The 16,832-nt window shown below is 41.6% G+C and overlaps 1 protein-coding gene across 3 annotated transcripts in view; it reads left to right on the plus strand.

The window, feature by feature from the left end:
* Nucleotides 1–16,832, plus strand: part of PLEKHG1 (pleckstrin homology and RhoGEF domain containing G1) — a 255,986-nt gene that overhangs the window by 147,471 nt on the left and 91,683 nt on the right. For all 3 annotated transcript variants that reach the window (XM_018053355.1, XM_018053354.1, XM_018053356.1), the window contains one exon: nt 1,374–1,879. In XM_018053355.1, coding sequence (XP_017908844.1) covers nt 1,472–1,879 — 408 coding nt within the window. In that variant the 5' untranslated portion in view covers nt 1,374–1,471. The remainder of the gene's footprint in view (nt 1–1,373; nt 1,880–16,832) is intronic.

Raw genomic sequence — 16,832 nt, forward strand, 5'->3', positions numbered from 1 at the left:
CAAGGCATTTTGCTTCTATAAACTTGGGATCACATTACTAGGGGGATAAAGTGCAGATCCTGCCTTACAAATGAAGAAGATTGGAACTTTGTGTTTTATCTGAATAGCTTCTGAAAGTTCCATACCGGGCCTGTTTTGAACCCAAGATTTAAGTGCTACAGGCTTTAAATTTTCTCTTCTTATTCCCTTTTCTAAATACTAACAGCCCCATTTCTTTAGAAACAGTTCTGATGTTTATTATTTAATTGCATATGGTCACACTGTCATGTTATCTACCTGGACACATGGAAAGTAGTAGTTCATCAGATATACTCTGTAACAGTGTAACCCCATGTACACAGCAAATGGAAGGCCAGCTTTCGAGAAGCAATTTAGAGAAATGTTGTGATAGGATGATTAAGTTTTAAGGAGGATGTGGGTCTCAATATTTTGAGTTTTCTTGTCCAGTACTGGAGAATTATTGTCCACGGAACACTTTCTTTAATGCTATATACAAGTAAAGTGTAAAATTGTCAGCATCATGAAGTAGTGGTGTTTCCAGCTTGGTAAAGTTTTGTGGAATTGTAGTAGAATACTTAAAATCCAGAACAGTGGTTCTCAAAATACTCTAATATTTCAATATTAATAAATATTTTATTAATCTAATAAAACATAGGATGTGTGTGGGGGGGGGGTGGGTTGTTCGTTTGTTTTTTAAATACATAAGCATCCCCTTGGTGCTTGTTGAAGCTGTAGGTTCCTTGTGCCCTGAGCACTGAGCCTTGATTTAGTAAATCTGGACTAATCGCTCTATCCTCAGGTGCTCATACTTTGAGGGCGGGCACAGTGCTTTTCAAGCTTTAAAGCACTTGCACATGGCATTGGCGTCTTGGTAAAAAACAGACTGAAAAAAAAAAATAGTAGGTCTAAGGTAGCACCAAAGGCTTTTAGTGAATTGAAGTCGCTCAGTCGTGTCCGACTCTTTGCGACCCCATGGACTGTAGTCTATCAGGCTCCTCCGTCCATGGGATTTTCCAAGCAAGGATGCTGGAGTGGATTGCTTTTCCTTCTCCAGGGAATTTTCCCGACGCAGGAATCGAACCCAGGTCTCCCGCATTGCGAGCAGACGCTTTACCGAGGGAGCCATCAGGGAAGCCCAAAGGCTTTTAAGTCTGACGCAATTCCCGGCAACGCTTTAAAAACTCCGCCTTTGCCATTCAACGTCCCATGGGTATCTTTGCATTTCCGTCTATACCTAGCATGCTTTTTGCTTTTGACCTTGTCCCTTGAGCTAGGTTTTAAGCACCTTCAAACCTTTTCTGTTAGCTCTAATTTTAAACACTTGCCTATCTTGCTTATCTTGTCCGTTTCTTTATTTTTCTCCCCGTGTATAGATGCGCACCAGTTGCGTCGTGAAGTGCGGTCAGCTGTAACACAAGCTCCATATCTCAGAACCACAGCCAGGCACTCCTGCTCCGGGGACCTCGGGGCCATGGAGCTCTCCGACAGTGACCGCCCGGTCAGCTTCGGCTCCACGTCGTCCTCGGCTTCCTCCCGGGACAGCCATGGTTCCTTCGGCAGCAGAATGACCTTAGTTTCCAGCAGCCATCTGGGCTTGTTTCCTCAGGATAAGGAAGCAGGGGCCATAAAACTGGAGCTGATGCCAGCCAGGCCGTTTTCCAGCAGCGAGCTGCAGACGGACCATGTGGCCCGGCAGCAGAGCCCAGACGAGGGCAGCGAGAGGCAGCCCCGGGCACAGCGCAGAGTGGAAGCCAACGGGGCGACCAAAACGGGGGCCGAATCGGCCACCAGCCCCAAGCTGCTCTATGTGGACAGAGTTGTACAGGAAATTCTGGAGACCGAACGGACTTACGTGCAAGATTTAAAGAGCATCGTAGAGGTAAGATGCACTGTAGGGGGGGTGTTTAAAGTTTGTCCTGCAGGATCAATATCCTCTCGAAATAAAGGGCAAGGAAGGGCTTGCAACAAAGGGCTTCTTGGGAAGCCCGCTGTCTCCTGAGAGGCAGAGATGGTGTAAATGTTTAAACAGATCATCACTTAAGAGGAAGCCCTAGGGCTATTATCACTGGGTTAAGATCCTCAATGTTTGCATTCGTGAATCCATTACGTGTTGGGAGTAAGCATGATGATATCAGTGCCTACACTGGGGTGTTGTGTTAGTGACTCCTGCCCCAAAGATCTGTGAGACGGACAGACAGGATGCAAGCTTCCTGACTTGCAGGTGTCAGGGGTGTGTTGACCGACCTCCTTGGGTCACCTTCAGCTTAATCACAGTTGTCTCCTGGTGTCTGGAGCTTCCAAAGCCGCCAGTGCCTGTGTCTCACCTCCAGAGAAGGATTCTTTGGTTTGGGGTGTGGCCAGGAGGTGGGCGGAAGATCCCCAGGTGATTCTTCTGAGCAAACAAGCATGGGAATTAGGTTTCAGGCTGTTTTCTGTGTTGGTTGCTGTTTAGGGGAAGGTGGTGAAAGGGAGAGAAGAACCCTGGACTTGGTCTTAGGTGTTTACCTTTTACTTTTATACGAAACAAATTCACGTAAATTATTTGACTCTCTGCAAACTGAACTTAGCTCAGGTACCAGATCCAAGACTCTGGAAATTCAGTTATTAATTTGTTATGATTGTTGTTTCCCTGTATTATTTCTTTTTTAATTTTTATTTTATGCTGGAGTATAGTTGACTTATCCAGTTATTAATTTGGCTTTGATTATAGCTAGGTTTTTAAGGATAAAATGATAATTATCAGAACAGTTCAGATGCTAATTCGTTCTCAATAATTTAAAATATTATCTTTCAAATTGATACATTATGAAGCTATACTCCCTACGCTGCCCGGTACTATCCCAGATTCTTTCATGTGTTAGTGCTCATTTCCTGTTTTAGATTTTTAATCTAAAATGTGTTTCAGAATAAACTGGTGGAATATTTGCTGATGAGGACATTCTCCACCAAAGACATACACTCTTATAGCTTTAGGGGAAAAAAAATTCTAGGACACAATTGTGTTTTCAGTTCCACAAATGATCAAACCAGACAGTCTTCTAAAAATAGTTATGACATAACTTCCCAGTAAAAATAGAAAAAAAATCAATTGATGCTCAACCAAAACAATATGTGATACCAAATGTAGAGTAAACCAGGCCAATTGTTTCTTGAATTTCAACAATGATGTCATTTGTACTTGAGAAGAAATACCTGTGAAACTGCCAAAATTTGTGAAACCTCTCAGGAAATTTATGGTTGTCAAAGCTTTCTTTGGCCTTTTTTTCTTTGTTTCTTACTTGGAAACTTTACCACTTCATCGAAACTCACCATGCCTACAGAGAAACCTTTAGTGTCTGAGCTGGAATTCTATGAACACTTGTTTTTTTCTGAGGCCAGTTAACAAACTTTAGGTGAGAAGAAATACAATAAGAGACCTATGAAAGAAAATAGGTTAAAACAGGATTTTTTGCTTCAATAAAATACCTTAAATTTTTTTTATTTTCTAACAGTTTCAGCAGAAGTTTTATTCAAAACTGTACAAATATTCTTGCCTTATTTTTTCCCCTTATCAAGGAATTAGCCAATGTTTTGCACTATGGTTTGGTGGACTTTTGCTATAAAGGACCAGATGGTAACTCTTTTTGGCTTTCTGGGCCCTAAACTGTCAATCCTAAGTGTTCACTTGTGCCACTATAGCCCAAGAGCAGCCCCAGACTCTACGTCCGTGAATGGGTGTGGAAGTTCAAGGAAAACTTTAGGGCCATTTTTGACCCAAGGACCATGGTTTGCCAAACCCCATATTTGCTTATAAATCTGTGCTTTCATTTCATCAACTGTGAAATGAGACTAATAAATGATACTTGCCTAATAAGGTTGGTGTTATGATAATTAGATAATATATGAAAAGCTCATACAACAGTGCCTGGCACATGGTAAGCAATTAATAAATGGAAACACTTATCATCTCAGGCCTCTTCTGAATTTGCTGGCTGAGACTGAGCACCATTTATAGCTATCTTCTGTCTTATCTGAAGTCTTTTACAAAAATAAATAGATTTAGTCATATACTACAGTAGAAATTTCATTAGGAAAGAGTAATTTTTAAGTGGGTGATTCCAACATTATTATTTTGAAGGCAATTGGATTATTTATAAAGAACCCAGGGAAAATCTAAGGTGACACATAATTAGGGAGAAGAAAGATGAAGAAGGGTGTTGGGAAGGAGGGTAGTTGGAAGAAAACGTCCCAAATAGAGAGGGAAGCACCTGGGCAGGAAGAAGATGCCGCTTTGTTCAGGAAGTCTCTGGAATGCTTTGAGTCACTTCCCCTCCCCACCTAGAAAAGTGCAGAATCTCTTCAGATCACGATTGGTCGCTGCAGCCTCTTCCCCACACACTTTTGTATGTGACCACCTCTGTTTCTCAAGATCACAATTTTCACAGAATGGTTAGACTCGTTTTATGTAGTTCTTTGCCTTATGGAGGCTTCCCAGATGGCGTCAGTGGTAAAACTCCACCTGCCAATCAATGCAAGAGACTCAAGACATGAGTTCAATCCTGGGGTCAGGAAGATCCCTTGGAGTAGGAAAGGGCAACCCACTCCAGTATTCTTGCCTGGAAAATTCCATGGACAGAGGAGTCTGGCAGGATCCAGTCCATGGGGTCACAAAGAGTCAGACACGACTGAGCATGCACCCCTCCTTTATGGAATATAACCAATTATTTTCCACCTTGCAGCAACTTTACCCAATAAGGACTGTTATGAGTATTCTTTTAAAACACAAGATGTCAACTCCTTTAAAAATCTGTTTTCCTTAATCTATTTCCAATCTGTTTTAAAAATTCTGTAGCTGATTGCTTTAGAATCTTTCATTTTTCAAGTGCAGAGTTAAATGGGGAAAAGGCTACTTAGTAACAACCTACCATCATAAGTTCTTACCACACGAAGAGAGTTTGTTAGTTGACTTTCTAAGCAAGAATTATTTCTGACGAAAAACCACCTAGTTATTTATAGAGATAACTGGGAAGTTGTTTTTCACTTACACAGTAGCATAGTTTCAAACTGTCTGAGTGGCTGAGTGATAATCTCTCAGTCATGTCCAACTCTTTGCAATCCCATGGATTTACAGCCTGCCAGGCTCCCCTCTCCGTGGAATTCTCCAGGCAAGAGTACTGGAGTGGGTTGCCATTTCCTTTTCCAGGGTTCAGACTGTGCACTCTGCTTTACTGAGTTCCCACTAATGAATGGCCTTCAGTAGTCATTCTTGGTTGTATTTATTTCCCTTAGTTACATTTTATCTGTAGTGTATCTTATCCATACATATCCTCACCACTCAGGTTTATATTCTGTCCTTAGAATTTATAAACAAACATTTTTGTGAAAGGCCATTGATATATACACTGATTTAAAAGATGTTAACAGTTAGAACTGGACATGAAACAACAGACTGGTTCCAAATAGAAAAAGGAGTCCGTCAAGGCTGTACATTGTCACCCTGCTTATTTAACTTCTATGCGGAGTACATCATGAGAAATGCTGGGATGGAAGAAATACATGCTGGAATCAAGATTGCTGGGAGAAATATCAATAACCTCAGATATGCAGATGACACCACCCTTATGGCAGAAAGCGAAGAGGATCTAAAAAGCCTCTTGATGAAAGTGAAAGAGGAGAGTGAAAAAGTTGGCTTAAAGCTCAACATTCAGAAAACAAAGATCATGGCATCCAGTCCCATCACTTCATGGGAAATAGATGGGGAAACAGTAGAAACAGTGTCAGACTTTATTTTGGGGGGCTCCAAAATCACTGCAGATGGTGATTGCAGCCATGAAATTAAAAGATGCTTACTCCTTGGAAGGAAAGTTATGACCAACCTGGATAGTATATTCAAAAGCAGAGACATTACTTTGCCAACAAAGGTCCATCTTGTCAAGGCTATGGTTTTTCCAGTGGTCATGTATGGATGTGAGAATTGGACTGTGAAGATGGCTGAGCACCGAAGAATTGATGCGTTTAAACTGTGGTGTTGGAGAAGACTTTTGAAGGTCCCTTGGACTGCAAGGAGATCCAACCAGTCCATTCTGAAGGAGATCAGCCCTGGGATTTCTTTGGAAGGAATGATGCTAAAGCTGAAGCTCCAGTACTTTGGCCACCTCATGCGAAGAGTTGACTCATTGGAAAAGACTCTGATGCTGGGAGGGATTGGGGGCAGGAGAAGGGGACGACCCAGGATGAGATGACTGGATGGCATCACTGACTCGATGGACGTGAGTCTGAGTGAACTCTGGGAGTTGGTGATGGACAGGGAGGCCTGGCGTGCTGCGATTCATGGGGTCGCAAAGAGTCGGACACAACTGAGCGACTGAACTGAACACAGTATGCCTTGGTAGCTCAGTACAGTACCACATAGTATCTGAGTAGCTTATTTCTGAGAAGAGATCCTGCTCACACATTATCTGGGCAATAGGATACTCAGCTGTTGGTGATAATGCAAAGAAGGATGTACATCTTTCACTACATAATGACATTGTATTAAAATTTTTCCCAAATATATCGGATTTTGTTTTCTTTCCCATGCCATTTAGAAAGTTAAAAATGAATTCTGAAGATTTAACTGAGAAATGTTATTGTTCTTGCTTCTGGTCTTCATCGCAGGCCCTTTTCTCTGTCCCCTCCATTCCCTCCCCGTGGCAACTCCCTCCTCTGCTCCTTTGCCTGACATCCTGGTCATTTGGTTTGTACACTTGACATTTTAGAGAGAGGTGAGGTCTTGACTATCGACCATACTGAGAGAAACAAGAGAGCTGTTATTTCCATTTCTATATATGGGTCCTACTAGCATTCACAGATAAAATGAGATAATAAGTATGAAAGCTAGTTTTAAAAGTTAAAAGTAAAATCGCCAGTGATACAATTTGTGGAGAGAGAGAAATTCATAGCTGGAAAGTAGGAAATAAGGGTTTCTTTCATGTTTAATAGGATCTTAGATTGACTGACCAGAGATTCTCATGGGCAGAGTGGGTTTCTTTAATCTTTATAAATGATCTATAAAAGAGCCTTTGACAGCCTCATGAGACTTGGCCCTGGATATAGTTCATGGCCTGTTTTAAACTTTTATGAAGGGTTTTAAATAGTTCATAACATTATCTAATACTGTGTAATTAGAAATTATATCCCTGCTATAAAATAGGATCTTTGAAATATAAGAAATCCTAAATTAAATCATATTTGGGGATGTTGAGGACATGTATATTTAGTGAGGGGAAAGTAGATAAAATTCTAAAAAGTTAAAATCCTTTTTCAAGCACCTTTATCCATACAGTGTGCTAAAAGCTAAGAAGTTATTATTATAGCCTTGCTGTGTAAAATTTAAAGAACCAAAGCTTTAAGCAATTCATGTTAAAAGCATTCAGCATTATTCAAAAGCTGTAGCTACACAAGGATTAGGCTGTTGATCTCCAACCTCCAGCTCTTGTATTTCTTGATCAGCATGAACTCTTTATCGTGTGATAGTACAGATAGTTGGAGAAGGAAATGGCAACCCACTCCAGTAGTCTTGCCTAGAGAATCTCGTGGACAGGGGAGCCTGGTGGGCTGCTGTCCATGGGTCACACAGAGTTGGACACGACTGAAGCGACTTTGCATGCATGCATTGGAGAAGGAAATGGCAACCCACTCCAGTGTTCTTGCCTGGAGAATCCCAGGGACAGAGGAGCCTGGTGGGCTGCCATCTATGGGGTCGCACAGAGTTGGACATGCTGGAAGCAACTTAGCAGCAGCAGTACAGACAATTTTAGGATAAGGTGGACGAGAAGAGAGATGCTTTTCACCCACTTAGTGCTTCCCTGGTGGCTCAGAGGTTACAGCATCTGCCTCCAATGCAGGAGACCCGGGTTCGATCCCTGAGTCAGGAAGATCTCCTGGAGAAGGAAATGGTAACCCACTCCAGTATTCTTGCCTGGAGAATCCCATGGACGGAAAAACCTGGTAGGCTACAGTCCACGGGGTGGCAAAGAGTCGGACATGACTGAGCAACTTCACTTTCACTTTAGTGACATAAAACATATTGAACACAATTCTTCCTGTTGCCATAGCTTAGAGAAGAGGCTGCCCTTAGCACCAGAGGTATCCACTAGCTGGAAGGTGAATTGTCTTACACTTGGGAAGTGAGCCTCTCCCAGATCTGTGCAGAGTGAATGAAGGAACCCAGTGATCAGGCCCAGGAAGTCTGTGCCGTGCTTAATTATGGACCCTGCCTAAAGACTTAGCTTTTAGGCTGGTGAGGTGACTAAGACTTGGATAACATGGAATCTGAGTGGGTTTTTGTCCTGCGCCACCTCTCAGAGACAACACTATCAAACTTGGAGGTGTTTTCTCTTGAAGCCGGGTTTGATTCAGCTGGAGAGAGAAGATGGTTGGTGTGGAAAGGTCAGTTCATAGCTCTGCTACTCCTCTCTCTTGGCCATGAAGGGATAGCTTTACATGGGTGTTCCCTGGACCAGCTACAGCTGCGTAGGATACTTGACAAGAAGAGAAAAGTTTTGAACCAAGGGAGGAGGCTGATGAGATGTCCTTGCTTTTATTGTCTTTTTATTTGCACATGTCCTCACTCAATACTTTCCCTCCAGTGTGACAACATTTATTAAACTGACACTTTTTATGAGGTTCCTTCAGACTAACATTTCTTGAATACTGAGGGAATTATGTGTTCAATGTTAGAGTGTAGGACTTGGCAGGGATTGTTTTTAACGAAGGCTTGTTACGTGGGTGGATTTAATAAAGTGCTTACACTGTAGTACTTGGCACATTTTAATGTACTTTTTCTTTTACATGGCATTTGAGCACTTTTATTTGAATGTGTCTCTTTATTTTTCCTTCCAGGGGCTTTTGTCATATTGGGTGAATGAGATCTTTGCTAAAACCGTTTGAGGTCTATGGTAATTTTGAAGCAAACCTGCTAAGTAGTTTTAGGCTTATGTATTGGATTGGCCAAAAAGTTTGTCTAGGTTTTTCTGTAACATAGGGAACCTGAATAAACTTTTTGGCCAAGCCAATAGGAGTTGTTCATCAAATAGCACATCTAACCGCTGTATATGAGCCCCCCAAACTTCACTTTGACTCTGTTTCCATGCCTCTTTGTTGCTCTTATGCCCTCTCCTTCCTTGCTCTACCCCACTCTCGTCTCTTGCCACCTTAATAATGACAGAAACTTAGAGGGTAAGAACATAGTGATTTTGAGTATTCATCTCCTCTACTGGTTGCAGCCTAATATTGGGGAGGGGTGTGCCTGGCCTTTCATGTCTTTTAAAAGTCCATCCTGTTCATACCTTCTGATTAACTGCTGCTGCTGCTGCTGAATCTCTTCAGTCGTGTCCGACTCTGCTTCACCCGATAGATGGCAGCCCACCCGGCTCCCCTGTCCCTGGGATTCTCCAGGCAAGAATATTGGAGTAGGTTGCCATTTCCTTCTCCAATGTGTGCACGTGAAAAGTGAAGGTGAAGTCGCCCAGTCGTGTCCTACTCAGCGACCCCCTGGACTGCAGCCTACCAGGCTCCTCCAAACATGGGATTTTCCAGGCAAGAGTACTGGAGCGGGGTGCCATTGCCTTCTCTGGATTAAGTGCTAGTGAACATCAAAACTAGCTCAACATGGGCAGCATTTACTAAAAGCAAAGTGAGTGGAGGTGTGTAGGGTTGCTGTGCAAAGGTTGTTGTTGACTGTTCACAAGAGTTCATGTATACTTAATAAATGATGTCAGTTTCTTCCCTCCAAATGGTTCTAGCCAGATTTTGAGTCAAAACCTAGGAAAATGATTCAAAATAATTATATTGGTCAGGTTCTCCTGGGGGCATGCTGGATAGAAACCTTAATTTGGTGACTACACCCACCACCTCAATGAATCCGAATAGCTATAAACATACTACGTGGCTACTACTTCTAAATTTTCTAGCAACAAAAACACTAAAACATAACATTAACAGCAGCTTGTACTTGGGTGCTTACCAGATTTCAGGCACTGAATTAAGTAGTTACAGCCTCAGCCACAGCCCCACTATGTGGGTACTATTATAATTTTCTTATTTTTAGCACAAGACTATTGCATGTACTGAGAGTAAAGGAACTTGTCCAAGGTTTGTAAATGGTTAGTGTTGAAACAGTAACTGGAATGTTAGGTTTCACTCCAAAGGCCTCATTTACTACTACATTGCATTGCAAATCTCCCCTTAGAGTCTAGCAGGGAGCTCGGAGGTTTGGTCGTCTTCCTAAGCTCTCTGGAGCAGGGTGTTGCAACAGCAGCATGGTAGACATTCAGGACTGGTAGTGCCGTCTATGGGGTCGCACAAAGTCGGACATGACTGAAGTGACTTAGCAGCGGCAGCAGCAGCAGCAGTGCTTGGTTATCAGGGACAGTCGTTCTTGGTTATGGGGGATAGTTGTGTGTGTTGTAGGCTGTTAGCATCAAACCTGGCCTCCGCTCACTAGATGTCAGTAGAATCACCACCATCCCCACTCATGACAACCAAAACTGTTTCTAGATATTGCCATATAACCCCCAAGGGACTAAATTCCCTTGGCTGAGAAACACTGTTTTAAAAATTTGGAAGGCATAGTGTATAAGTGTAAGTAAAGCCACAGTAACAAATCGGCCCCCCAGGTGAGTGATGTAATACAGCAGAAGTTTCTCCTTTTGCAGTCGTGTATGTGTGTGTTCAGGTTAGTGGACGCTGTGCCATTCCATGTATCAACTGATAGAAGGCAGGGGAAGGAGAGTTTTTGAGACAAGTGTAGAAACGGCTCACCTCTTCTCTCAGTCCACATCAAGCTATAAGTTTGGAGATACAGTCTGTGTGCCCAAAGAAGGAAGGAAACATTTTTGTGAACAACTGCCAGTGTCTACCATGTATTATATTGGATTGGCCAAAAAGTTCCTTCAAGTTTTTTCATAAGATGTTGTGGAAAAGTCCAAATGAACTTTTTGGTCAACCCAATATGTAACTGCAATATTCTCTTTATAGAAACCTAGACCTGGCATCCCACCACTAAAAGGTAAAAATAAAAATAAAAAATACATAAGGAAGAAAGCAGGAAAGATCTTGATGGTGCTTACTGCCAAGTTTATAGTTAACTCTCTCTACTAAATAACCCTATAGAATGTTTTAAGTGGAATTCTTCATTTAGGACTTAGACTAAGATGTACCTCCCCTTACTCCTCTCTCCCCTCTTACACATTTCCATCACCTCTACCTCCTCTCTCTCCCATTTTTCCTAACTCCCTCCCCTCTTGTTTTTGTAGGGTTTCCTATCCATATGACCTGTCAATAGGGCTCTTTGGAAGTTTTGAACACAGGTGGTACTATCAATATTTCAGTTTAAGAAGAGGGCTGCTGGGTCTAGCATAGTTCAAAGGCAGAAATTCTGCTTCTTTGCGTGTCTTCTGGAAACATTTTGAGTAGGCTGGAATCAGTGAGAATAATGGACTAATGCCAGCATACCCTTAACAGAATGGTCATGCTCAGAAGCTCTAAGTTTACTGCCACACTGACAAAGTTTATAAGAAAATGGAATACCTTCCTTTTTACTGCCCTGCCTTTCTTTTTTTTTAACTTTTTATTTTTACTTTATTTTACTTTATAATACTGTATTGGTTTTGCCATACATTGACATGAGTCCACCACGGGTATACATGCGATCCCAAACATGAACCCCCCTCCCACCTCCCTCCCCACAACATCCCTCTGGGTCATCCCCGTGCACCAACCCCAAGCATGCTGTATCCTGCATCGGACATAGACTGGTGATTCGATTCTTACATGATAGTATACATGTTTCAATGCCAGTCTCCCAAATCATCCCACCCTCTCCGTCTCCCTCTGAGTCCAAAAGTCCGCTATACACAGCTGTGTCTTTTTTGCTGTCTTGCATACAGGGTCATCATTTAAACTCATTTCTGTAGTCTCTCTGAGAAGCCAAGATGAGAATTGTGGACACTTAAAGAACAAGTAAACAATGTAAAACCTAATGGTTAAAACTGTTTTAATACATTTATACATACATAAGGCAATGGCGCCCCACTCCAGCACTCTTGCCTGGAAAATCCCATGGATGGAGGAGCCTAGTAGGCTGCAGTCCATGGGGTTGCTGAGGGTCAGAAATGACTGAGCAACTTCACTTTCACTTTTCACTCTCATGCATTGGAGAAGGAAATGGCAACCCACTCCAGTGTTCTTGCCTGGAGAATCCCAGGGACAGGGGAGCCTGGTGGGCTGCCGTCTATGGGGTCGCACAGAGTCGGACACAAGTGAAGCGACTTAGCAGCAATAATCTTAGGCCTTGCACACTTGCACACTCTAAATCAGGTGACATCATTATGGATGGTTTCCATAAGAAAGGGAAAGTGAAAGTTGCTCAGTTGTGTCCGACTCTTTGCGACCCCATGGACTATATAGTCCATGGAATTCTCCAGGCCAGAATACTGGAGTGGGTAGCCTTTCCCTTCTCCAGAGGATCTTCCCAACCCAGGGATCAAACCCCGGTGTCCTGCATTGCAGGTAGATTCTTTACCAGCTGAGCCATAGGGAAGCCTTGTAGAAGTCAACTTTCATCTTTCCAGAGGTGAACATGGAGAAAGTAAATTTGCTGTTGATAAATAGTGGTCTATTTATGTCATTAACCTTTATGCTTTTCAAATTACTAAGAACTTTATACAATAGCATAATGAACATCAGTTGGTATAATAGTAATAATTATGCATTTAGTGATGTTCTCATTGTCTCCTTGAGAAATAATAAACCTCAGGTAATAGTCACCCTTGAGTGCCTGACATTGTTGGCTTATGACTTGCTTCCTTTTTTTTTTCTTTTTAGACTTTTTTTGTGGCTTGCTTCTTTAAGCTTGGGTCTAGAATACTTCAGGTCAGTCTAAGGATTTCCAGGGTATTGGAGGCCCTGAGTCCAGCTTTGTAGGATATTCTTACCAGGTTTCAAGAGTACATGATCAAAAACAAAAAAAAGTTCATGATCTCAGAATAGATTATAGTTATTTAATATAGTTAAATATATTATAGTTTTTAGCTTCCATATCACATGTCTAAGACCCAAGAGAGAGAGTACAGTTGCTATAGAAAAAGAGCAATATGAATTTCAAGTGCCTATGATCAATTTTGTTATAATTTGACATATGTGCTTTTAAAAATCACTGAACTTGCAAAATCATATGAGGAGAAAATAGATTCCAAGTGCAACACTCAAAACACCAGTCACACATTGAAAAAGAAACAAATGGAGGCAGTTTTATTTGCGTTAAATGGTTAAGAACTAAATACTTACTATAGTAAATATGATACTTCAACTTAAAAAAAAAAAACACATGAAATGTCTTGTGGGAGCCACCTGGTACCCACAGCTGCCACCCCCTGTAGGAGGAAGAGAACAAAGGGAAGCGGGGGACAGAGTGAGAAAAAGAACAATAAAGAGGAGAAAGAACAGAGAGGGGAAAATATAAAATAGGCCAAGAAGGAGGAGAGAAAAATTAAAGAGAAGTTGTGTGCAGGGTTGTAGTCTGAGTTATAAAGTAGGGTTCAGTTCAGTTCAGTTGCTCAGTCGTGTCCGACTCTTTGCGACCCCATGAATCGCAGCACGCCAGGCCTCCCTGTCCATCACCAACTCCCGGAGTTCACTCACACTCACGTCCATCGAGTCGGTGATGCCATCCACCCATCTCATCCTCTGTCGTCCCCTTGTCCTCCTGCCCCCAATCCCTCGCAGCATCAGAATCTTTTCTAATGAGTCAACTTTTCCCATGAGGTGGCCAAAGTATTGGAGTTTCAGCTTCAGCATCATTCCTTCCAAAGAGCACCCAGGGCTGATCTCCTTCAGAATGGACTGGTTGGATCTCCTTGCAGTCCAAGGGACTCTCGAGAGTCTTCTCCAACACCACAGTTCCTGACATCAATGCAAAATTGACACTCCTGGCGTGGATGGGTGTGGCTTTAATGAGGTATGCAGGTGGACTGAGGTAGCTGGTAGGTGTTTGAGCTGTATGTGTGTGTGTATTTGTATTCCTCTGATGCTCCCTGGAAGTGGCTATGCTTTTCTGTGTTCACCTAGTTTTTTGTTTGTTTTGTTTTATTGTGAATGCAATCCTGCCTAAGCAAAATTCAGAACTTTGAATTAAGTTCAAGTTACTCCCTAGTGTATTAATCATGTGGGAACAAATTCCTGCTTTCAAAGCAAATGTTAAAGCAGAACTAACTGTACTTACCTCTTGAGTGTTATGACTTGTTACAAATAGATCTCACCTCTCCCCCGTCCCCTTTGTTCAGAAGATTAAAGAACACCCTACCTGTTGTCAAAAAACATGATTTTCCATCCCTAAAGCACTTTTTACTTCCGTCCTATAAGAAAAAAATGGTTCAAAAGAATTTCAAGCTGTCTTAACAATTTGAGAGTTTATTTCTGAAAACTAACAAGTAGATTTTTTTTTTACCCAAATCTTGGACCAACAAATATGATTATTTGAAAAAGCAAATAGTTGTGGATTTTTCAAAACTTTCTGTCACTGAAAAGATTTGCACAATTTGGGTCAAATACTCTTATACAAGTGATAACTCTTGCTATCTCGTTGTTATTCAGTCACTAAGTCATGTCCGACTCTTTGTGACCCCATGGACTGCAGCACGCCAGGCTTCTCTGTCCTTCACTGGCTCCTGGAGTTTGCTCAAATTCATGTCCATTGAGTCAGTGATGCCATCCAACCATCTCATCCTCTATTGTCCCCTTCTCCTCTTGCCCTCAACCTTTCCCAGCATTAGGGCCTTTTCTAATGTGTCAGCTCTTTGCATCAGTTGTCAATGTATTGGAGCTTCAGCATCAGTCCTTCCAGTGAATATTCAGGGTTGATTTCCTTGAGGATTGAAACTTCTGTTACACCAAGGAGATTTAAGGGGTAAATATTTGTGTGTTTATGCCATTGAAATTAGAATGTTTTCCATCTACACGTGCATATTCTGAGTTAGACAATGTATCAAAGGAAAGGATAGACTTACTTACAGGCATAACTGAGGACGTTCATTACTTTTGTGAGATCAAGCTCTTAGGGAAATACGTGCAACTAAAAAGTCCCTTCCCATTCTTCCAGCTTTTCTTTTAAGGCAACATTTTGATTTCTAATGAAAAGGTATTTCAAAAACTTCAGTTAACTCAGGTGATTGAGTAGCTATTATTACTCGTCTGCTAAAGAACTGCTCATATATTTCAAAGACTGCCTGTGGGCAGAACTCTATTGAAGATTTGCTAGAACAGGTTGTGTTCATTTGGGGGTAGAATTATGCTGCCTTTTGGGTGTATGCCATCTTGAATATGCAGTTATACTGAGTGGGTAGAAAATTATAGAATTCAGGAAATTGTGTTCTAAACAAACCAACCTTCAGTTGGGAGTAGTTTCCCATGGCTGAAAGTTTCTTCCAAAGAAAAATGTTGCTTCCACCTTGTGAAACTAAACATCAAAGAATCAACCTAGGTCATTTGATAAGACTGAAGCAAGTTGATGTCAAACCAACCCTATACTGTAACACCGAGAAAAAGAGGCAGCTTGAGCTGATGCAAGTTTTGCCAGCCTACATAGTTCAGTAGTTAACTATTTTCTGATCACTTATATTTGTAGTTTCTCCTCTGAGCACCAAGGCTACTCTGCCACTTAAGGCTGATAGCATTGTTCTCTACAGCAGTTCACGTGGAATATTTTATATCTTTTTAAACCTGGTCAAATATACATGACATGTATTAATTTTTAACCATTTCAAGTATACAATTCAGTGGCATTAGGCACACTGACACTGTCATACACTGAACTACATAATCATTACCACTATCCATCCTGAGAATGTCTGACTCTTTGAGACCCCATGGACTGTAGCCCTGTCCGTGGGATTTCCCAGTTAAGAGTACTGGAGTGGGTTGCCATTTCCTTCTCCAGGGGATCTTCCCCACCGAGTTATCAAAGCCAGGTCTCTCCCATTGCAGGCAGATTCTTTACTGCTGAACCACTAGGGAAGCCCAAGATATACATGACATGTATTATTTTGCCATTTTAAGTGAATGATTCAGTGACATCAAGCACACTGACACTGTTGTACATTGAACTGTATAACCATCACCACCATCCATCTTGAGAACTTGAGAACTTTTCTACCGCCCCAAATTGAAACTGTGCGCCCATGAAGCAATAACTCTTCATACCCTCTTCCCTCAAGCAGTTCTTTTTTGTTTTTAAAAATTATAGAATACACATAACATTAAATTTACTGTCTTAACCATTTTTAAAGGTACATTGTAGTGACATTAAGTACATTCACAGCATTGGGCAACCAGTGTCTAGAATACTTTTCATCTTGTGGAACTGAAACTTTGTCCCTGTTAAACAGTAACCCCCCCTTCTCCCCTTCCTTCAGCTGCTGGTAACCACCATTCTACTCTCTGCTCCTATAAATTTGACTGCTCTGTACTTCACATGAGTGGAACCATTACAATACTTGTCCTTTTGTGAGTGCTTTTTTCACTGAGCACAGTGTCTTCAGCGTTCATCCTTCTCATAGCACATGTCAGAATTTTCTTCCTTCTTAAGATTGAATAACATTCCATTGTATGTCTATATAACATTTTGTTTCTCCATCTATTGGTGAATGCTTAGATTGCTCCAAATAGCACAGGATTTTTGATTGAGTAGAAATCGCACAGAGTTTTGAACTGAAAAATAACTCAAAAGTCTTAACTGACTGTGGATTCTGAAAAGGGTGAAGTGTTTTGGTGAGTTTTCTACTTCTAGCAGTCAGCATTGCCTTTGACACTTAAGA

This window comes from Capra hircus, chromosome 9 (assembly GCF_001704415.2).
Source record: "Capra hircus breed San Clemente chromosome 9, ASM170441v1, whole genome shotgun sequence".
Taxonomy (NCBI): domain Eukaryota; kingdom Metazoa; phylum Chordata; class Mammalia; order Artiodactyla; family Bovidae; genus Capra; species Capra hircus.